This window comes from Misgurnus anguillicaudatus, chromosome 23 (assembly GCF_027580225.2).
Source record: "Misgurnus anguillicaudatus chromosome 23, ASM2758022v2, whole genome shotgun sequence".
Lineage (NCBI taxonomy): Eukaryota > Metazoa > Chordata > Actinopteri > Cypriniformes > Cobitidae > Misgurnus > Misgurnus anguillicaudatus.
Window position 1 is genome coordinate 11,776,372 of NC_073359.2, and position 24,507 is coordinate 11,800,878.

Here is a 24,507-nt window from a genome sequence, read left to right on the forward strand (position 1 = left end):
ACATGTAACTCGGACGGTTAATTTTCACTTTTGGCCGAGCTATCGCTTTAACATGCATAATCAAAACATGTAATGTTTGACAGGAAATGTGCATATGTGTTGTTTAGGGTTTGCTTTTAAGGTTAAGGGCGGGGTTTGAGTTAGGGGTGGGGTCAAAGGTGTAACTAAATGCAGACACTTTAAATGTCAATACAATGTAACAACATGTTGGTCACAATCATTAATCATTAATCAATGTATATATTTTTTCTTATGTAAGTACATACATTGTTTTATTCAATGTTTTTACATAGTAGGGACCAATATTTTTACTATAAGCTTTTGTTATCATACCCTATTATTTTAATGATATTTAGGACACCAAAATAAGGGAAATCTATCAAGATATTTTCCAAGTGTCATTTCATTAAAATGTCATGTTAGATGTATCATAAATGAAGTTGCTTACCACGTCTAAAATGGCATACAAAGTAAACCCCAAATTAATTGTAGTAGGAGTCCTCGGATTAATCACAGGCCGTGCATCGGTTTTGTTGAAGACACTTTCTCTCAGGGCATTTAAGAGAGAGTCTGCGGTGGGCTGGGTACAGTTTAAAGTGTCTGAAGGTCTCATGAGAAAAGCTGTCAGAAGGGTTTGAATGCAAAATGAGTTTAAAAAGGCCATTATTGCAATTTTAACTTATTGATTCATACAGTAAACTGTTTATCTTACTTTGTGTAATGATGTAGGTGTATATTGAATGTTGTAGTAGTTTGGCAGCCCATTGACTAACCTGCAATGGCAAATATAAACACTTATCAGTATTTGTTATTTAAATATAACACAGCAATATTTGTTGCAAATCTTTCTGTGGTCAAAAAGACGAAAGAGTAAAAACACTGAACAATTATATCTGTAAAACATTAAGAAACAAATAATTGAAAACCCATAAAGCTCTACAACGGTAAAAGGAAATAAAGAAACCAATTATAAACCTCTATTGATAGAGATCCTTATGATTTATAATTTAACTGATTTTGATGGGAAGCATATTCTTGGTTGCAGAAGCAATACATAAAACGTATTAACTCTTTTCCCGCCATTGACTAGTTATCTTGTCAATTCATACATTTTGTTTGTTTATTTGTTTGTTTGAAAGCAGAGGGTTTGTTCTTTCATTTGATATATTTGTATGTTTATATATTTTATAGAAGAAATTTTTCCTGGAAGGCATTTTGTAAAACTTTTTAGATACAAAAAAAAAAGGATTGCGGGGAATGAGTTATATATTTAAATGCAATGTTGTCTGAAGTTATTAAAAGATATTTATATGCAATGTTGTATGAAGTTATAAAAAGATAATTATGCAATGTTCTATGAAGTTATTAAAAGATATTTAATTGTTATTTTGTATAACGCTATTAAAAGATATTTAATTGCAATGTTGTATGTAGTTATTAAAGATTTTTGAATGCAATTTTGTGAGATACCCGAGACAATTTTCAGTGCATTTCACCAAAAAATTGGCATGCAAGATTTATTCTGTACAATTTGTAGTTTTTTCATATAATTCTCAGCAACACTTCATATACTGCAAGTAGACGGTACTCATGATATGATGAAACTGCACTTCCTTAAAAACATCTAATGGAATACAGAACATATGCACATACAATATGATATACATACACTGTATACAGCTGGCATCAGTTTTCTCATAGTAATTAAAATATAAACGCATGAGACTCTTTAAACCATTCATACTAAAGTCAAGAAAATTGATATCTATTCTCCTGTAGTCTTTTGCCACTATATCTGTATTCATGACACAAGTAGATCTTAAATAAAAGTTTATTTTACCCTTATATTTTATTCGAAATAAACAATAAATAGAATAACATAATATAAAATTATATATAAAATAAAAAATTATATATAAAATAAAAAATATCATGAATACAGTTCTTTAATCACACTACACAAACATTCATAATATTTCACATAAGAATCATATTTGGACATATCTGCATGCTTTTAATCTTTATAAGATTGACTGGCCTGAGAACCCACCACAAAATATTTCGGGAGAAATTGAATGGAGTTTGGTATGTCTCCCTTTTGCTTTAAAGACATCGTGATGGAAAACAAGACACAACTTTGTGCGAACCCTCATGATACGTTTTTATCCAGAATGATGTGAGAATGCTCCATATAGCATCTTGAAATGTGCATGATCAATTTCACAAATTTGTTTATTTGATAAGTGGACTGTTATCTTGAAGACTTTTGCACCCCACTGATCATATCTAAATATAACATTTGTTGTGTAAGACAGCTGTAAAATGATTATGATGGAGTGTGGTTTGAAAACGACAGTCTGCTATCAACATAAGTAATACGCTTTAAAGCACAACATAATAAATCATTGACTTTCATAATAATTACCAACTGAAACTAACCAGTATACCCACCTGCTTTTTGATGCTTAATCTTACCTTGAATGTTGACAGTAGTTGTATATCCATTAAGCTGTTGGTTAGCGACTACACTGATTTTCATTTGAGAATAATTTCTCAGTTTGATAGGTAATGTGATAAAATGGTGGATATGTATGATAACTCATTTGCTTAGTCAAATTTATAAAATCCGTGAAATTGCCAACCTGTGCTGTCATGCAGAAATGCAAAAAATGTTTTTGCCAAAATGCTTGTGGGGACACAAGCCCAGAATGCAAAATACCTATTGTTACAAATATCTTTGTGGTGGTAAATGTGACCTTGTTGTTGTTACAGTGGTAAAAAGCTGTTTTTCCATACCTAAAGCTGAGGTTAAGAAACGTGACCTTATCAAAAACTGTGAATGAGATCTAGTGAAGTATAAATGCTCAGGGGGTTCGACATATCATTATTATTATAACAATACATTATATATATATATATATGTTAATTGTATAATGTTGTATAATTATGTATAATGTTATTCCTGAAGTGAAAAATAAAATAAAAAAATGTGATGATCAAATTTTATGGACAAGTTGCAGTGTGTAACTTGGTTTATCGTATTGAACTAAATAAACAAAAGTATGGACACATCAATCAAGTTAATTACCTTAAACAAATAAAAAAGCTATTTTTTTCTTTTATTCAATTTTTCAAAAATCATGTAGATTGTTTTCCTGTAATAGATTTATTTTATATTTACTGTATTATATTTATATAAGATAAATAAAAATACACTTATAAATAGAATAAAAGAATATTAAATAAAACATAATCAGCTGTATATAATATGTAAAAATTCTCATGAATACAGTTTTTTAAGCACACTACACAAACAAAATGTTAACATTAGTTAATGCACCATGAACTAACATGAAAGTGTATTGACATTAACCAATATTAACAAGAATTAAAAAACTATATCAATCACTGTTTGTTCATGTTAGTAAATGCATTTACTAATAAAAACGTATTACCTTTTTGTAAAGTGTTACAAAAAGTTTTGCATAATTTATTGGCCTGCAAATATATGAAACAAAAAAATATTCAAGATGAATTTGACCGCAGCATTGTTTATTTAAAACATAAAAACATTTCATAGATATTGTGAGTTTTTCCGATCTTGATAATTGTATAGTGAAAGTCTAATATTGTGACAACCCTTGATTTTCTTGAATAATTATATGAAACCTTTTTAAACATAAAACTTAAAAAAAAGAATTTTTAATTAATTTCAACTTTCTTGAATAGTTAGGAGTTGATATATTTATTAAATAAAATTGAAATAACTTAAGGTAATTCAAATTTATTTTTTATAATTTAAAGCAACTCCTCACTATAAGAAAGTTGAAATTAATTGAAAATTCAAGCTGATTAAACTTAAAAATGTAAGTGCAACAAGGAGTTTTTTTTACAGTGAAATCCTTAAATTAAATTCAAGAGTTTAAAAGATGTTCTAATGACATTTCAATAAACTTTTTCGACTGTAATTAAATATATTTATGCAAATCATAGACTATTTAGTTTTTTTTCCAAAACTGTACCAGTAAAACCAAAAGAATAATATGGTACCGAAACTGACAGAAAGGAAGATGACATATAAAATGAAAATAAATCGATCGATGACCTCCCCAAGGTGAATCCATTCATTTGACTTTTGATCACTAGACAGATGCTTATCAACATGCTGGCGAATGGTGAGCACATTTTCATGTATTACACTCAGTTCAGTCAGTTCTTCTTCCATGTTTATTGGTAATTTCTGGTCTTGAAGTCGGATTTTATTCATTTCTTTCTCAGGTGAACTGGAAGTGATGTCAGTAGTTTTTACTGAAATTGCATATAAATTGTGTTAGTGTAGTCAATAGTAGGGCTAAAAATGTAAATTCACATGCAAAAGCATTTTTGCACAGCACTACAGTGTAAAAGCAAAACAAAGTAACTACACTATAAGAATTGTGACCAAAATCAAACCCATTTACCTAATATTTGTGCTGTGAAAAGTGAAGTTGTGAAAAATTGAGCTGTGCTATGCTACACTAGGCTACAAGTATTTTGTTAAAAATGACATTATTTTTTTAAACCAGCTGATCCATAGTTTAGGTACTTCCCTTTCAGTCGGTCACTACGACGTCACGTCGTGACCGACGAATTGGGAACTCGCTTAGAGGGACCAATCTGCTTCGATAACTACTAAAACGCCAATGAACTTGGCATTGAGATATTTGCATAACGCTGGCGCCGCCCCGAGGTGCGTATATAAGCAGCAGGTGCAAATATGGAAATTAGCTTTTTCGCTTTGAAAGCCATCATTATCTGCTACTGAGAAGCTACTAGCTCTTCTGGGAACGGTTGCTGAAGTTGGTTGACAAGCAGTACTAACACAGCGGACGCTCTCAGTATTCCACTGCTCTGCATCTTTTTTGTTTTGAGTTTAGTGTGTGCGTTGCCTCTCCCTGTGCGCATTATCAGCTGAGCACCTAAAGAGTGATTTCCCTAAAAGAGTGATACGTGAGAGCTCTGTGTCTTTTTAAAGACAGCAACTCTCTCGTATATTCGGAGATCAGCGTCCTTTTCAGGATAGCTTTTCATCCGTGCGATCTTGGATGCGATCACGAGCGCTGTCTTCGTGCTTGGGCATCGAGCACTCCAAGGCTGCGTTCGTGGAGAGTTTTTGTTCTCTCTGTGAGAGCATAACCCTCTTGGATTGCAGAGACGACTGACGTTTCTACAGGAACGATGTCCGCGCCTTTGCAGTGCTGAACGTCGCCAGGGTGCGGCTGCCAAGCGCTCGCAGGACGCTCTTCGCATCACTATGCTGAGTAGGTCGGGGGATGCGTCCTCCACCTCCCAGCCTTTTTATCCTCAGCCGGTTGAGGCTCCAGTGGAGACCGCAGAGTCGTGTTCTACGATTTCTGCCGAATCCATTGGAGCTCCTTCTGGTCCCGCCACTTCAGCAGCATCAGAGGGGTGCCCCCCTTTTCCCTCCGAGGCGGACTTCGACCCGGAGATGGCAGCCGTGCCTGCTCGAGCGACGGAACTGGTAGGGTTGAAGGGGTTAATGCCCCCTCCTCCCAAACCAGCCCGTCTGCATGATTGGTACTTCAGAGCTGATCAGGCTTCTCGGTCCTCACCTGTGCCTTTCTTTCCCGACAGCACAAAGAGCTGACTCAAACATGAAATGTGCGGCCGTCTACGGCCGTTCAGCCTTCACCTCTCACCTCCCTCGCTGCCATGGCTCTGTTGCAGGTCCAAGCTAAGGCTTTAGAGATCTGCACGAGGGAGACCGCGACCCTCTGTCGTGCGATGTCCACCACAGTGGTCCAAGAACGCCACCTTTGGCTGTGTCTGGCTGACATGACGGACGCAGACAAGAACAACTTTCTGAATGCTCCTGTCTCACAGACCAGCCTCTTCGGGGAGTCCGGGGAGTCATGAGGCGCAACTGAGGCGATCTCCTAGGTCGTGCCACGGCGGAAGAGAGCTGCCCTGGTCCACCAACGCCGGCTCCTCAGTCTGCCTCTTGCCGAGGGCATCCTGCGGCGGCCACCTTTCGTTCCCCCTCCTTGGACCTCACCTCAGCAGCGCAGGGGAACCGGTCGTCAGCAGCTCGCCCCGCCCGCTCAGCCGCTTCCCGTGACAATCGGGAGTTTAAGTTGCCCCGAGAGTTGGAGAGGATCACTCTTCAGGAGACGGTGATTCACTCCTTACCCCGGAAGAGGGTCGGGTGGAAAAATCCTTGGTTACATTGTTGTTCCACCGGCTGTCCAGCCGGTACCCACATAACCACAAAAGTGCATTCCTCTTCCCTCTCCAGGTCTCCTGAGGATCGAGAGAGCTGTGAGCGGGCACACACCAGCTCACCCTCCTCCTCCTCCTCTATCGCCAGCGGGTGTTTTCTGGAGTCTGCACTCTCCGCTCAGGAGACCAGACGACCATCACCCTCACCGGAGTCTGCGCTCTCCGCGCAGGAGAACAGACGACCATCACCCTCATCAGAATCTGCGCTCTCCGCGCAGGAGACCAAATGACCGTCACCCTCATCGGACTCAGGCCAGTGTCACACACACGCACACTGTAGATGTTTGTGCTCGCAAGGCACACGCATCGGCAGTCACACCTGCCCTGCTCGGCTGCCTCACCGCAGGTACACCAGCCCGTCTCATTGGGTTTTATGCACGATCCGCCTCGGTTACGAAATAGAATTTAACGGCACCCCCCCAAATTCTCGGGCATTCGTTTCACTACAGTGAAAGCGTCCGGTGCACATGTACTGCGTGCAAAAGTCGGAGCGTAGGCTGTCACCCTCCACCATTAACTCTTTCACCGCCAGCATTTTTTAAAAAAGTTGCCAGCCAGCGCCAGCGTTTTTCATTATTTTCACCAAAGTTTAATGCCTTCCAGAAAATGTTCTTCTTCAGATATATAAACATACAATATACCAAATGAAAGAACAGACCCTCTGCTTTCAAACAAAAAAAACGTTTCATCCTACCTTGAGTAGTTCTTTTGTAATCAGCTTTTGAATATGGGTAGGTTTCTGCAAAAACACCACATTTTGAGCAAAAAGCAGAGATAATTCCATGTATGTGACGGACTTTTCATGGCGATCCCATTCAGAGCGATATTTTAAACAGACACGGACATGCAGCAGCTTATCAGAGGGCAATACTTCCGGGTTTAAAAAGTTGCGGAAGGGCGCCACCTGGTGGATAATAGCGGTATTGCGGAAAGACGGAAAATCTCGTCATTGGCGGGGAAGCGTTTTCTCTTAATTGACGAGATATCTCGTCAATGGCGGGGAAAGAGTTAAAGTTGATATCGCCGCCACATCTGCACATCACTCTCTAATAAATGGCAGATCGGTCACCCGCACGATTTAGTTATTAGGTTTTTAAGAGGTGCTCGAAAGCTGAACCCTTCATGCCCTCCCTCTATTCCTCCTTGGGACCTGTCCATGGTGCTGAAAAGCCCTGGACCTCTATTTGAGCCTCTGCAGTCTGTGAGTCTGAAGTTTTTATCAATGAAAGCTCTGACCCTGCTCGTATTGGCCTCCGTTAAGAGGGTAGGGGATCAACATGCATTCTCCATCGACGATTCGTGCCTTCATTTGGCCCTGCTGTCACGAGCGTAACACTCAGACCCAGACCAGGCTACGTGCCCAAAGTTCCCAACACTCCCTTCAGAGATCAGGTGGTGAGCTTGCAAGCGCTGCCCCCGGAGGAGGCAGAACCAACCATGGCCTCAGATCAGCTCTTTGTTTGTTATGGTGGTCAACAGAAAGGGAAAGCTGTCACTAGCAGAGGATGTCATTGGATAGTTGATACTATCACCCTAGCTTATAATCTGCAGGGCATTCCTTGTCCATTTAATTTGAGAGCGCACTCCACTAGGAGTGTTGCCTCATCTTGGGCTCTCGCTTGTGGTTCCTTGCTAACAGACATCTGCAGAGCTGCTGGTTGGGCGACATCTATACGTTCATTAGATTTACAGTGTTCGTATCGAGCCTGTCTCCTCTCGTGTTCTTTCCTCATCAGGGGGAGCACGGAAAACAGACTCGCACGTCGGCTTGCAGCCTCCGACTGGTGCTTCAATAAGTGTCAGTATGGAAGGCCATTAAGACAAAAATGTGTAATGGTTTGATTTGTCCTTCCTCTGCTGCCCTAGCAGCCTGATGTTGCGGAGCATCCGCTGTCAGCCTTTCACCTGCTGCATCCTCGCGAACCTATGTGTTTGGCTCGGGCATCTCCTTTGCATCCCACCGGGTTCCTTTGTGAGTATTTTTCCGTGGGGTTAATCCTACTAGCCCACGTTTCCCTCAGCAGCGCACTGCTTTGCTTACACAGCCACGGCTGTCTTTTTACCTCAACTACGGTTGACTTTCGCCCACCATCAGCCCTTAACGGGGCAGTGGCTTCCGCAGCGTTCCTATCCCGCTCAGATAGGGCGCTTCTCAGTTGCTGGCACTACTGTGGGGTTAAAGGAACATCTAGTGCCCTGCCTTCTGCTTTAAAACCTAATTCTCCTTCTCCTTAAGTGGAACCGGAGGGCTTTACACAGACACTGGAAGAGGTCAGCCCTCAGTGGCGTTTTGGTAGGGATTCCCAATACGTCGGTCATCGACGTGACGTCGAAGTGACTGACTGAAAGGGAACGTCTCGGTTACGTATGTAACCCACGTTCCCTGATGGAAGGGAACAGAGATGTCACATTCCGTCGCCACAGGTCTGCTCCCTGCTGTTTACGGCCGGTCACACTTTCCGGCTTTCTCAGCAAAATTAAGCTAATTTCCATATTTGCACCTGGCGGGGCGGCGCCAGCATTATGCAAATATCTCAATGCCAAGTTCATTGGCGTTTTAGTAGTTATCGAAGCAGATTGGTCCTTCTAAGCGAGTTCCCAATTCGTCGGTCACGACGTGACGTCTCCGTTCCCTTCCTTCAGGGAACGTGGGTTACATACGTAACCGAGACGTTTCTCTATGCACACATGATTTTAGTGATTATTCATTGGATAAGCGGTAATTATTAATTGAAATAATAGGTGGAAAAGAAGTTAATTTGAGACTCACTTTGAGTGACATAATTTTGGTCTGAAGATTTCTTGCTCAAACCAACAAATCGTGCCAGGTAATGCAGGAAAATGACCTTGACCCAGTTTGGAACAGGCGGATAGTTAGCTGAGCCGCACAATAAATTAGTGATGAGAATTGATTCCAACAGACTAGCAACCATCAATGTCAAACACAGAGAGAAGAACACATCTATAGAGAGAGAAAGACACACAATAATAAACTTTTTTTGGGTCTTTCTTATGTAATTAGTCAATGTTTTCTTCTAATAAAATTTGTGTTAGAAGTGTTGTGTAGTGTATGATCATCACTATTGCACCAATATCTACACTACATCACTACACAATACCAGCCCATGCTGTTTAAATGTAAATGTTCAAATGTTGATTCAAAATAACTTTAATATTTATTTTCTTACTTGTTGCTCCAAAATATAATTCAATCGTAAAGTATTTAAAAAGTTTTAAAAATGTATAAGTCACAGTAACTATAACAGTAGCTTGTTGTATCCAATACTGTATGTGATATATTAATATGTGACCCTGGAACACAAAACCAGTCATAAGGGTTCATTTTTGTAAAATTGAGATTTATAAAATATATAAATAAGCTTTCCATTGATGGTTTGTTAAAATTGACAATATTTGGCTGAGATACAACTATTTAAAATGTGAATCTGAGGGTGTAAAAAAATCAAAATATTGAGAAAAACACCCTTAATGAAGTGATTAGCAACTGCATCTACTAACAATCTTTACTTAAAGGTGCAGTGTGTAAATTTTAGTCCACTGCTCACCCCACGGGTTTGAAACGCATAGAGAAGCTACGGTAGCCACCATTGGAAAAACATAGTCAGAGACAACTTAGTAAAAAAGTTTGTCCGTTAAGGGCTTCTGTAGAAACATGGCGGCACAAAATAGTGATTTCCACGTAAGGGGACCCTCGGTACATCTTGATAAAAACGTCTCATTCTAAGGTAATAAAAACATAACGGTTCATTATTAAAGGTCTTTAAACACCCCTGATAATATAGTTTAGTATATAATTTAGCATTTCTGTCAAGAGATCCTTCTAAAATTTTCACACTGCACCTTTAATATCCTAATGATTTTTGTCATAAAAGAAAAATTGATAATATTGACCCAGACCCATGTGTTTTTGGCTTTTGCTACAAATGTACCTATGCTACTTAAGACTTTGGTTTTGTGGTCCAGGGTCAAATATACAGTGTATTTAAACATATATTAATTTCACAGACTTATTATAGGGATGGTGTTTCCTGTAACAGGGAGCAGATTGTTCATCAGGAGGAGAAAGACGGTGTATCCCAGGATCAGGGTCATTTTAAATGCGGATCGATCCACATGTTGAGGCGGCAGAAGAAAACTGAACACATCAACGGTAATCAAGCAGTAACTGGGGATCAACAGATTCACCACATACTGAGTCGGTCGACGTCTCAGGACAATCTAACAACCAGAAAGAGAGCAAGATACAACTTTAAATACAACTGAAATACCACTCAATGGCCCTGTTTACACCTGGTATTAATCTTTATCAACTCAAATGCGTCTCCTGTGAGCATTTATTGTTACTATAGTATATGTTGGGGTCTAAAGCTTGATTTATACTTTTGCATCTGACCTGCAAGTGCACAGTTGTTCGCGTCAATGTCCAATTACACATGCAGATCGCTAGTAGTGGAAGTGTATACAAGTGCACTCAAAAAATGATTCAAGCCCTTCATTAGAAATTACACATTAAAATTGTGTTCAATTAATTGAAAATACCTCATTAAGAGCAGTAAGTATATATATTTAATTAGTCAAACACAAAATGAATATGTACTATAATTTATTTATTGTCCTAAAGTATTGTTGTCCTAAAAATATGAAATAAATGGCATTTACTGTGTTATTTTCTATAGTTCTATAGACTTAGTTATTTTTTGTAAATTAGTTTGAGTTTGGGTTCTGGAAAAAGAATACCTTTTTTTATCTCAACCTAATTTATCATTTTCAGTCCACTTAATCATTTTATGTTGGGACAACACGAATGATTTTTGTTGCTATTACTAACTGGGCCGTGGATCTGTATTTCCCAGCATGCTTTTCATGCAACTGCTTTTGGAGAGTAATTTTTTAAATTAAGTGTTATTTTATGCATTTTTAGGTATACTTAATAGTGTTTAATGTCCGTTTATCTTATTGATTTAGAAGCGTTTGTGTTATATTTTTTCAAATTGTTTGGTTACCATCGTGCAGAAGAGTGGCGCTTGTGGTTAGGTAGTAGATGTGACGAATTTCTCTCAATGAGCACTAACTGTGTTAATGCCCGTTTGGAGATCAGTCTCTTCTCTCATGCTCATCCAAAGTATCATATGTTATTATTATTAGCATGCTAACATGTGCTTATGCTAATTAGTATGATATAAAAACATTTTATAAAAAATTCAGACTACACTACATTGAGTTATACAAACTACGCTAAATTGAGTTAATCAGACTACACTAAATTGAGTTGAGGCAACTACACTTAATTGAGTATTGCCATTTACTTTAAATTGAGTTGGACTAACTCAATATATTTTTATTGTGTAAAGCAAATTTTTTTGTGAGTTAGGGGTACACATTCATATTGGATGGAAATCCTACCCACAATTTTATTGAGTTAATCCAATGAATAATTTTTTTTGAATGTGTATACAAATATTTTTAAGTTTAATTAATGCAAAATTTTACGGCAACCAGGTTACTTAATTTTTTCAGTTGAACCAATGTTTTTCTACAGCGTATACAGTATGTAAGTTACATAATAAGTAACTGCAATTAAATTACTTGAAGAGTGATGCTTAAAGAGTAATTGCTTACATTACTCTTCAAAGAAATGGCAATTTATTACTTAGCAATGCATTACACCCCGCACTGATTATTACTGTAAACAGGGTTAGTAATCAACAACTGAATTTGACACATACATGGTAAGCAATTTCATCCCAGCTGTCCAACCCATCCAAGTTAAAATACGTGGCGTTTTTCGGTCTGCTGGACAATATGTCAATAAGTTCCCACTCTCCTTTAGTCTCCATGTTACGAAAAGAGCTCGCCAACGTATCTTCCACGGGATCTGATGTTAACAGGATGTCTCTCCCTGGAGGGAGAAATGAATTTGTTAAACACAATCAATTACAGATGACGTGAAAAACAGTAGTAAGTTGGAATTATGTTCGCTCACTCGTGAGTTTGTACGAACTGAATGTGTATGTGCAGTTCTGAACATCAAATGGAAAGTTGTAGATATCCAGGTTACAGGCGCTGATCACGTGGTAAGGAAGCCCGTCTACAGCTGTGCCAGTGTTGAATAGAGTAAGATAATAGGTGTCTGGGACTCGGTTTTCATCCATGCTAAAACACAAAACAAGTAAGCCAGCAACAACAGTTGTACATTTTTATAACTTTAACAGGATATAGCTTTTTTCTTGGCATTTTGTAATGTGGTATTGGTTTTCTATATCTGATTATTTACAAGCTCATACTGACCAACATGTTTCTCTAAGTACTATACATACAAGTATTTCTGATACTTTATTGGTGCATTTTATTTAGTATGCTTCTATCTTATGTAGTTTTGGAGCCTGACGGCCCCTGTATGAGCCGGCAAGCAATTCTTTATAAAGATGTTTGAAATTAAATGAAATGAGGATAAATAAAAGAAAGTATACATTTTGGGTGATTTATCCTTTTAAAGGGCATGAAAAAACGTGTTCCTGATGAGTTTTTATGTTATTCTGTAATACCGCGATTATCCACTAGATGCCGCTCTTACCAAATTTATAAAAAAACTGAAGCAAAACATTATTTATTCATTTTTCACTGTAATCTGAGCTCACAAAATGTCAAACTATTTAATCAGGTGTGTCTAGAACGTACAATTCATTGATGATAAGATCAGGACGCCAGAGTTTTTTTCTCGGCAGCGTGATTCTTTCTGTTCCACATTCAACTGGATCCCAGCTCAAACCTTCAATCTGCCAACCCTACAGTACAAAACAGAGCATTTTTATTAGTGAATTTAATTTACTCTTGCAAGATAAACACGCTAATATATCAAGAAAGATATAACATTAGTGATACATCCATAAGCTAAATTTATAAGATGCAGTAGAGACTGTATGTATAGCTGATGAAAGCTTGGAACTCTTACAAACCACAGCCAGAGATATGTGTCCAAGATTTGAGCTTTTTCATCCTAAAATGGAAACACATTTATGATTTTTAATGAGCTATTTTCAAAATGCACCATGTTAAAGGTGGTGTACAGTGGGGCAAAAAAGTATTTAGTCAGCTACCAATTGTTCAAGTTCTCACACTTAAAAAGATGAGAGAGGCCTGTAATTTTTGTCAAAGGTACACGTCAACTATGAGAGACAAAATGAGAAAAAAAATCCAGAAAATCACATTGTCTGATTTTTTAAGAATTTATTTGTAAATTATGGTGAAAAATAAGTATTTGGTCAATAACAAAAGTTTATGTCAATACTTTGTTATATACCCTTTGTTGGCAATGACAGAGATCAAACGTTTTCTGTAAGTCTCCACAAGGTTTTTACATATTGTTGCTGGTAGTTTGGCCCATTCCTCCATGCAGATCTCCTCTAGAGCAGTGATGTTTTAGGGCTGTCGCTGGGCAACTCAGATTTTCAACTCCCTCCAAAGATTTTCTATGGGGTTGAGATCTGGAGACTGGCTAGGCTACTCCAGGACCTTGAAATTATTCTTACGAAACCACTCCTTCTTTGCCTGGGCGGTATGTTTGGGATCACTGCCATACTGAAAGACCCAGCCACGTTTCATCTTCAATGCCCTTGCTGACGAAAGGAGGTTTTGAGTCAAAATCTCACGATACATGGACCCATTCATTCTTTCCTTAACTCGGATCAGTCGTCCTGGTCCCTTTGCAGAAAAACAGCCCCAAAGCATGAGGTTTCCATCGCCATGCTTCACAGTAGGTATGGTGTTCTTTGGATGCAACTCAGCATCTTTCTCCTCCAAACACAAAAAGTTGAGTTTCTACCAAAAAGTTCTATTTTGGTTTCATCTGACCATATGACATTCTCCCAATCTTCTTCTGGATCATCCAAATGCTCTCTAGCAAACTTCAGACGGGTCCGGACATGTACTGGCTTAAGCAGGTGGACACATCTGGCACTGCAGGAATTGAGTCCCTGGCTGCATAGTGTGTTACTGATGGTAGCCTTTGTTACTTTGGTCCCAGCTCTCTGCAGGTCATTCACTAGGTCCCCCCATGTGGTTCTGGGATTTTTGCTCACCATTCTGGTGATAATTTTTACCCTACAGGATGAGATCTTGCGTGGAGCACCAGATCGAGGGAGATTATCAGTGTTCTTGTATGTCTTACATTTTCTAATAATTGCTCTCACAGTTGATTTCTTCACACCAAGCTGCTTACCTATTGCAGATTCAGTCTTCCCAGCCTGGTGCAGGTCTACAATTTTGTTTCTGGTGTCCTTTGACAGCTCTTTGGTCTTGGCCATAGTTGAGTTTGCATTCTGACTGTTTTAGGTTGTGGACAGGTGTCTTTTATACTGCTAACAAGTTCAAACAGGTGCCATTAATACAGGTAACAAGTGGAGGACAGAGTATCCTCTTAAAGAAGAAGTTACAGGTCTGTGAGAGAAAGAAATCTTGCTTTTTTGTTATTGACCAAATACTTATTTTCCACCATAAATCGCAAACAAATTCCCAAAAAATCAGACAATGTGATTCTCTGGATTTTCTTTCCTCATTTTGTCTCTCATAGTTGAAGTCTACCTATGATGAAAATTACAGGCCCCTCTCATCTTTTTAAGTGGGAGAACTTGCACAATTGGTGGTTGACTAAATACTTTTTTGCCCCACTGTATGTGCATTGTGAAAAAATGCAGCATGAAGTTTAAAGTGCCCATGTTCTGCTTTTCCACAAGTTAAATAGGTGTATGAGTTCCATAAAACATGTTTCAAAAGTTGTTTGCTCGAAATAGCTTGTAGGAAAAGATTGTTACCCATCTCTAGTAGCCTCTGTTTCAGTGCATTTCAGATTGTGCCGTGTTGAGGTGGTCATTACATATTTATGAGCTGCTGCTCCTTTGGCCATGCCCCACTACTAAAGTCATGTGCGCGTGCTCAGTGATTTCGTGAGCAGTACAGACCATACTGTGTTATTATTTTTATATATTATTATTAACGGTTTATGTTGCCAACAGACAAATCAAGCAAAAAAGTATAACTAATAAGTACACTCCAGGAGAAGAAACTCATGACATATAATGATTCGAGAGTAAATTGTGATGTAGCAGTCTCAACAATAAACTCGTTTTCCCTGGACAATGCTAACATATTCCCATTATAATACATTTTCAAACGCATTATTTTCACAAATTACAGAAATTTAGACCCGGCGGGGTATGTATACTGCTTGTGGACCACGTGTTAATTGCTAGAAGCTAGCGGGAGGTCAGGACTGTATCTTGGGAAAGTGATAAGAGATTCGGGGGTACATTAGCCTCGTCAGAAAAGCCGGGTCGGTAAGGTAGCCTGCTGTCTACAAACAATAATATTAACATTACTATACATTTAAAAGGTACAATTTACGAGATTAGCATCAATCTGGTCTCTATTTTGAGATACAGATGCTCTAGCATCATAAATGTAGTATTTTGTGACAGAAGATGACAACATGCAAAATATAAACGTGACTTCTTACCTTTTGTGTTGATATAACGATCGCGAATCGAATCCAGTCTGTTTGTGTGAATAATCCATGAAAACCGTTTAGAATACATCCAATGACTATTTTAGTCCACAAATGCATATAATCCTTGAAATATAGATATATTGTCTGTTGTTTACATCAGATTTTGCATGAACGTCTTGTAATAGAAAATAATATCGCCTACAATCTGAGGACTATTTACGTCGTAACAAACTGTATATGAGACTACACTTTAGGTTCCAATAAACACATGTTATAACTTTGTTTTTTAAAGTAGGCGGTAGTATAATCCATAATATCCAAATAGCGCTGTTATTTCCGTGAGACATGATGATATCAGTTAAGTGACTGCTCTGTACTCTCTAGCTACCTGGTGGGTGGAAACCTGCGAGTGGGGTGGTGGGCGGGATGAATTCAAACGGAATGTGACGACAAGGCTAGTTACGTCACAACGGAGCTGAGTTTGATACCGTGCAATCTAAGACTCAAAGCCGAGGACATTCAGAAACCTGTTTCTCACTCAAAACAGCATGGATGGATTTTTTTCCAAGTTTGTATGCGTGTGGAAGCATCAGAGGCACAAATGAACACCCCAAAACCCAGAAAAAGTGAGTTTTTCATAATATGGGCACTTTAAACAACTTAATTATGCAAGTCAATTCAACACACTTTTTACACTGCAAAAAATGATTTTCAAGAAAAAGAAAATTATTAGAATTTTTGTTTTGTTTTCAGTAAAAATATCTAAAAATTCTCAAATTGCTTTTTCTTGTTGAGCAAAACGACCCAAGCATATAAGTCTAGTTTTTAGGCCAAAATATCAAATTTAAGTGATTTTGTGCATAAAACAAGCAAAAAATATGCCAATGGGTAAGGAAATTTTTCTTGAATTTAGTGTTTAAGATTTTTTTGCTTACCCCATTGGCAGATTTGTTTGGTCTAAAAACTAAACTTATTTTCTTGAACCGTTTTGCTCATCAAGAAAAAGCATCTCAATTTAAGAATTCCTCGATATTTTTACTAAAAACAAGACAAAAATACAAAAGAACATTTTTTTCTTGAAAATCATTTTTTGCAGTGTAAGTTTTGACCTGTGAGAATAAAAGCTGAGAAAAACAAGTTGAAATTGTTTACCTTAATTTGTTAAGTTAAACTAACATAAAAATATACAGTGTGTTGATATGATATCATTTTTTTACAGTGTGGTTTTGTATGAAATGGCACATCACATGATAAATATTACTGAATTGGTTTAATAGCAAACTAGCAAATGGCAATTGTTAGTTGTTATTATGCCATTTAATTGAAACGATCCAATTAACAACCACACTTTCAGCTTCCTGCATTCCTTATAAGGACTTCATGTGAATGTACATCATGATTGACAGGCAGAAAGTGCCTGATTGGCTAATGAAAGACTTGTTGGTCCAACTTTATATTTGTAGTTTAACTACTGTGTACATTAGAAAAAAGGATTTAATACAAATCTTATACACTCCCTGTCAAAAGTCTTGTCGCTTGTGTACAAATTGAACTGAAGTGCCGCTGAAATATATTTCTAATCGAGATTTTTTCAATTAATGGCTCATTTTAATCCCAACAGCTTTTGTAATAATGTTTCAGTGCAAAACGAAACTGTCAAAAAGTATTCTAATATTCACAGCTTGGTAAAGCCCATTGAGTCAATGTTTGCAAAGACATAAGTGTTGTCGCCTTGTCATATGAGCTTCATCTGTGACTAATAATGAATCAATTAGGTCTCAGGTGTGTATAAAAAGACCCCTAGTACACTAGACCTTCACATCAACTGCAACTATACACCTGCAAACATGCCTAAGATTCCCCCAGAGACTAAAGTTTTGATTATCAAGAGGCTGAAGACTAGATCCACTGCTGATGTGGCAGACACCTTCAATGTGTCTCAGAGTCAACTACAGATGATAGAAAAAAGATTTGAAGAGACTGGAGACGTTTTTGACAAGCCCAGGTCAGGCAGACCCCGCAAGACAACTGCTCGAGAGGACCGTTTGTTGGCGCGAAAATCCAAGGCCAGACCATTTTCCACTGCGGCAGAGCTCCACAAGACCTGGTCACCGAGAAGTCCCTGTGTCCACCAGAAAAGTTTGTCGGATTCTGTCTCGAAATGGCCTCCATGGTCGAATCGGTGCCCAGAAGCCAGCACTAAACAAAAGGCCCACAGCCTGCTAAAATGATGGACGCTGGAAAAGCAGCAGGTTGATTTTTCAGATTAATCTTCCCTTGAATTACACCACAGTCACCTTAAATATTGCAGGAGACCTACTGGAGCCCGCATGGATCCGAGATTCACCAGAAAACAGTGAAGTTTGGTGGCGGAAAAATCATGGTCTGGTTAAATCCAGTATGGGGGTGTGCAAGAGATCTGCAGGGTGGAAGGCAACATCAATAGTCTAAAATACCAAGAAATCTTAGCTACGTCTTATATTCCCAACCATAAAAGAGGTCAAATTCTGCAGCAGGATGGTGCTCCATCGCATACGCATACCATCTCCACGTCAAAGTTCCTCAAGGCGAAGAAGATCAAGATGCTCCAGGATTGGCCAGCCCAGTCACCAGACATGAACATCATTGAGCATATGCGGGGTAGGATGAAAGAGGAAGCATGGAAGACAAAACCAAAGAATATTGATGAATTCTGGGATGCATGCAAGACTGCTTTCTATGCTATTCCTGATGACTTCATCAATACATTGTAAGAATCCGTGCCAAACCGCATGGATGCAGTCCTTCAAGCTCATGGAAGTCATACAAGATAATAAATTTGGATCTCACAGCACCACTACTTAATTTGCTGACATATTTTTGTATTTGCAGTAAATTTGTTCAATTTCTGTATATGTGACAAAACTTTTGTCTTGCCAAAATTTGACCTTTCTGTCTTGATTAAATGATAAATCTTTTTTCAGTGAAACTAATTTATTTCAGTGCATTAAACATCATTTGGGAGGGTTTAATAGCAGGTGTTTCTACAAAATAGATAAGCGACAAGACTTCTTGTTAGTACAAAATCTGTCAATTCTGCGCATGTGGAAAGTCCCACTCTCAGAGTTATCCAACCACAAACGAAGTTGCTTACCACGTCTAAAATGGCATACAAAGTGAACCCCAAATTTATTGTAGTAGGAGTCTTTGGATCAATCACAGGCCGTGCATCGGTTTGGTTGAAGACACTTGCTCTCAAGGCATTTAAAAGAGAGTCTGCGGTGGGCTGGGTACAGTTTAAAGTGTCTGATGGTCTCATGAGAAAAGCTGACAGAAGGGTTTAAATACAAAATAAGTATAAAGACAAGAAAAATTGCCAACTTAATGATTCATAAACTCATAACGTTTATCTTACTTTGTATAATGATGTAGATGTAAATTGAATGTTGTAGTAGTTTGGCAGCCCATTGACTAACCTGCAATGACAATTATAAACATTTATTCAAGTATTTTTTTATTTAAATATTTCAGTGTTTTTGCTAATCTTTCTGGGGTCAAAAAAGATGAAAGACTGAAAACTATAATTTGTTCACTTAATAATTATGTTTAAAAAAAATAACGAAAAACTGAATAATTGAAGTGCAACCAAGCAAAATAAATGTCTACAATAGTTACAGACTGATCACAACGAAAGTCATGTTATAGTTATGCAAAATTTTATTTATTTATTCGTGCTTTTTCTTTAAGCACGAATGTCTTTTGTTGTGTCACTCGCACAAATTTCTATGAATAGTTTTTCGTGTCCGTTGCACGACTTTCTTTTCGTGTCATTTTATGTATTGTATTCTCATAGTTTTTTCCTATTTTCTTACCATTATTGCTTAGGGTTGGGTTAAGGAATCACTTTTTGTTACATTTTTAGACATCCTAACCCAAACCCCAACTCTAACCCCATCTCCAGGCGAGAATAGTTTTAAAAGCGGAAGAAAAAGCATGTAGAAACCTATACATAAAAATACATCCTAACCCAAACCCCAAATCTAACCCCAACCCCAAGTGACAATGATTTAAAAATAGCAAGAGAAAAAATTAGAAAACAATACATACACTGTAAAAAAATTCCGTAGAAATTTGCAGCTGGGTTCCCGGTAACTTGCCGTGGATTTGGATTTATGTTTTTTACTGTCAACATTTTGTTCAGGGTTGAATGAACATTAAACATTTGCGGGTCTTTGTTTTTACAGAATAAAACTAGAAAAACAGCATTAAGCAAAACATTCTGGGAAACAAAATCTGAAGCAAAAAACTGAAAAAGTTTGATGATGATTTCTGGTTCCCAGAATGCTTTGCATGAGGCTGTTATTGTATAGTTTTATATAAAGACTTGTTAATATTTAAAATTTATTCAACTTTAAAGAAACTCTTGCTAGTAAATAACATAAATTTAAATCTACAGTAATTTACCGGCAACCCAGCTGCAATAACATTGTAATTTCTACTGATTTTTTTACAGTGTAAAATGACACAAAAAAGAAAGTCGTGCCATGGACACGAAAAACTATTTATAGAAATTGGTTCGGGTGACACGAAAAGACATTTGTGCTCAAGACACGAAAAAAAGCTGAATTTCGTGCGATGGACACGAATAAATTAATCACATTTTTTGTGACTATAACATGACTTATTGTGAATCATGTTGAACAGTTACCAATAAACTCTGTATTTATAAGCTTACCTTTTCTGTAATTTAACTCATGTGGGCCTATACTTTAAATTTCCCAATGTTGCAGCATATGCAGAAGCAATACTTAAAGCTACTTTTTGTGTGAAGTCTGTAAATTTGGTTAAGCCAGATGTCTCATGCTCTTCATTTTACCTTTGAACAAACCTACATACAGTGTTTTTGTTTTGTTTGAAAGTTGAAGATATTCAAATGCAATTTGGCTAGATACCCAAGACAATTTTGAGTGCATTTCACAAAAAAAAATTGGCATGAAAGATTTATTTTGTACAATTTGAAGTTGCAACGCATTTTCCTATTGTACATGAAATGTAAAAAATGTCTGTAGAAATTACAGTATTAATGGGTATTACTGGCAACTAGCTGCCAGTAACTTACTGTAGATTTTACATTTATGTTATTTACTGGCAACATTTTGTTCAAAGTTAAATGAACATGAAACATTTTTTGACTTTATCTTCTACAGTAAGTTACTGGCAACCAGCTGCAAAATTACAGCAAATTTTTTAGAGGGTGTATATGCAATTATTACACATAACACTGTGCAACACTGGACAATGCTGGAAACAAATCACAGATGGCATCAGTTTCCTCATCGTAGTGGAAAATAAACGCATGATTCTCAATACGAATAACATTGCAGCTTATGGTGATAAAACTTTACAGAGGGCCTGTGTTGTAATAAAATCACCTTTCAGACTTAAGAGTAAACTCATGTTCTCTGGCAGTCGCTTTCCGCAATTTTTTTATTCAGACACAATTACACAATTTTGTGCGATAATTTGTGTTATTCCAGGTTCACATGTGAATGTTCCAAGTAGCATCTTACATATAGGTGATCTCAGACTTTTTGCATTGTTTATATTTGAATATAAGTTTAAACAGCTGTAAAATTACTATGATGGAGTGAGGTTTGACTCCTGTGTAAAATGCATGATTCATGAATATTTATTGATTGTAATTATTTACCTATTAAATCAAAGGTATGCATGAAAACAACACAGTTCCTGCCCAGTTCCATCACATCTACAGCATCTAAGTTATTATAAGTTTTAAAGCACAAAGCAAAACCCCACTGACTTTCATAATAATAACCAGTTGAACTAACCAGCACGCCCAGCCCGTTTTTTAAAGATTAATCTTACCTTGAACGCTGACATAAGTTGTATATCCATTAAGCTGTCGGTTAGCGACTACACTGATTATCATGTGAGAATAATTTTTCACTTTGATAGGTTATGTGATATATGGTGGATATCTATACTAACTTATTTGCTTAGTCAAATTTGATGCATTCTGTGAAATTGCCAACCCGTGCATGCAACAATGAAACTTTTATGCAAAATGTTTGTGGGGACACAAGCCCAGAAATGCAAAATACCTAGTACATGTTGTTAAAAAAATCCCAGATTAAATCTATGTGGTGGTAACTGGGACCTTGTGTTTGTTTACAGTGGTAAAAGCTGTTTTCCATACACAAAGCTGAGGTTAAGATACGTGACCTTATCAAAAACAGGGGAATAGATCTAGTGAAGTATATGCTCAGGGTTTTTCATTATCATTACAATACATTATGTCTAATAATAATGAAAGAAATAGACAGTTGTTCATGGACAACAGTTTAGATAATAAATATTTTTATGCCAACATGATCTCATGGCAAGCCGTGTTATAGTCATGAAAATTTTGATTAATTTATGTGTCCATGGCACAAAATTCAAGCATGAATGTCTTTTTCGTGTCACTCAATCATTTTATGTATAGTTTTCTAATTTTTTTGCTTCCTATTTGTAAATCATTGTCGGTTGGGGTTAGATTTGAGGTTAGAATGTACTTTTATGTATTGGTTTCTACATGTTTTTCTTCCGCTTTTAAAACTATTCTCGCTTGGAGTTGGGGTTAGAGTTGGGTTTAGATGGTTAGGATGTCTAAAAATGTAACAGAAAGTGATCCTAACCCCAAGCGACAATGGTAAGAAAATAGAAAATAACATTGAGAAAACAATACATAAAATACCACGAAAAAGAAAAAGAAAAACTATTTATAGAAATGAGTGACACGAAAAAGACTTTCCGTGACATCAGTCTTTTAATGCTTTTTGCATTTTATCTTTTATGTCTTTATTCATTTAAATGTTAAATTCATTAAACTTTAAATCAAATAAAACAATAAAACACAAGAGGTTCATCATAGCAGTGTATTTTAATGGATTCAGCAGTTTAAGTAGATTATTCAAATAGAAAATAATTTTAAAAACTTTTTAAAGTGTGAACAATTCCACAGTGATGTAGTGAACTGAACAAATAAAAGTACACTGTTAAACATTTCTGTATTACTGGCAGCTGTTTGACAGTAACTTACTGTAGATTTAAATTTATGTTATTTACTAGCAACAGTTTGTGCAAAGCTAAATGAACATTAAACATGAAAAAGTCTTTATCTTTACAAAATAAATCTAAAACAACAGCCTCATGCAAATCATTCTGTGAACCAAAATCTGAAAGAAAAAAAAAACAGAAAAAGGTTGATGAGGATTTCTGGTTCCTCATTAAACTTTTAACACACTTGCCGGTAAATAACATACATTTAAATCTACAGTTAGTTACTGGCAAACAGCTGCATAACTACATAAAATTATTTTACAGTGTTAGGGATACATCAAGCTTAAAGATATGAACACAGCAATGTCTTATACCAGCTTTTGACCTACAGTATTGATTTTTTTTCATCAAATCATGTAATGGCTTTCGTTGATTCTTCTTGTAGGTTTTACAGATGTGTAATACTATAATAGATTCATTTTATATTTACTTCATTTTATTTAGATGTGATATAAAAATTCAATAATAAATAAAAGAAAATAACATAAAAGAAAAGAAAAAATAACCAGCTTTATGTAAAAGTTTTCATTAAAATACAGTTCTTTAAGCACACAAACATTGATAATATTTCACAAAATAATCATCTTTGCACATTTTAACCACCACTTTTGGTTTATTCCTTACCAGGTCAGAAGTGGGTCTCATTTTCAGCCCTGGAGTTTCATGCCTTAGTTCACCGTCCTACTTTAGTTCATGACTGACCATATTAAAATAATATAATTAAAGTTATATAAGTCTGCAATAGTGCACTGTTTTCTACAGCCTTGCTATTAATTGTATTTTTCAAATATATATTTTCCAATTTAGTGCAAATACAGTAGCCTAAACAAATATGATTTTTGCCATACTCGTGCAGGCCTATCATAAAGTATTTTAACATTATTCAATTAAACTTATTCAAAAACTACTGAAAGGGAACAAATGTGTTTGTGTTTTCCCCTATATTTCTCATTTTTAAAAATGGGGATTACCTGTTGGATTAAAAACCCCTGATATACAATACACAAGCAAGATTTATCAAGTATGCAAGGGAAACAAATGGAAAATAAAAAGCCTTATGTTTATTTTTTAGTACGAAGATCACATGTTGCCAAATAACATAGGGTAGGCCTGCCTTGTTAAAAAAAGAACAAATATTAAATGACTTTCAAAATTTAGTTTACTGGAGTAAACATCATAACAACAAATCTCCCAAAAAACAGACTGGCACACCGGGAATACTCCCGGTCCTCCCTATGACAAAATATTGTCAATATCTTATAAAAGGACCACATTTTAATATTTGTTTCGCTGAATCAGTTAAAATAAAAACAACTATCATGTGAATGTATACAGACATTAACAATCACTACAATGTAAATAAATTCCGTAGAAATTGCAGCTGGGTTGCCGGTAACTTACCGTATATTTAAATTTATGTTTTTTACTGGCAACATTTTGTTCAAAGTTAAATGAAAAATTAACATTTACAAGTCTTTGTCTTTACAGAGTAAAACTAAAAAAAAAACAGCATAAAGCAAAACATTCTGGGAAACAAAATCTGAAGCAAAAAACAGAAAAAGGTTGATGATGATTTATGGTTCCCAGAATGCTTTGCCTGAGGC

General features: G+C 36.7%; 1 protein-coding gene across 1 annotated transcript; it reads right to left on the bottom strand.

Moving 5' to 3' along the window:
* Nucleotides 1-3,937: 3,937 nt before the first annotated feature.
* Nucleotides 3,938-21,731, bottom strand: LOC129453707 (5-hydroxytryptamine receptor 3C-like). The gene is made up of 10 exons (XM_055218044.2): nucleotides 21,668-21,731; nucleotides 19,197-19,257; nucleotides 18,936-19,108; nucleotides 13,253-13,297; nucleotides 12,979-13,085; nucleotides 12,284-12,453; nucleotides 12,027-12,199; nucleotides 10,308-10,518; nucleotides 9,050-9,241; nucleotides 3,938-4,308 (listed from the first exon to the last, which is right to left on the bottom strand). The coding sequence occupies exons 1-10, from the start codon at nucleotides 21,695-21,697 to the stop codon at nucleotides 3,995-3,997; spliced, it is 1,476 nt and encodes a 491-aa protein (XP_055074019.2). The 5' UTR covers nucleotides 21,698-21,731; the 3' UTR covers nucleotides 3,938-3,994.
* Between the last annotated feature and the right edge of the window lie 2,776 nt (nucleotides 21,732-24,507).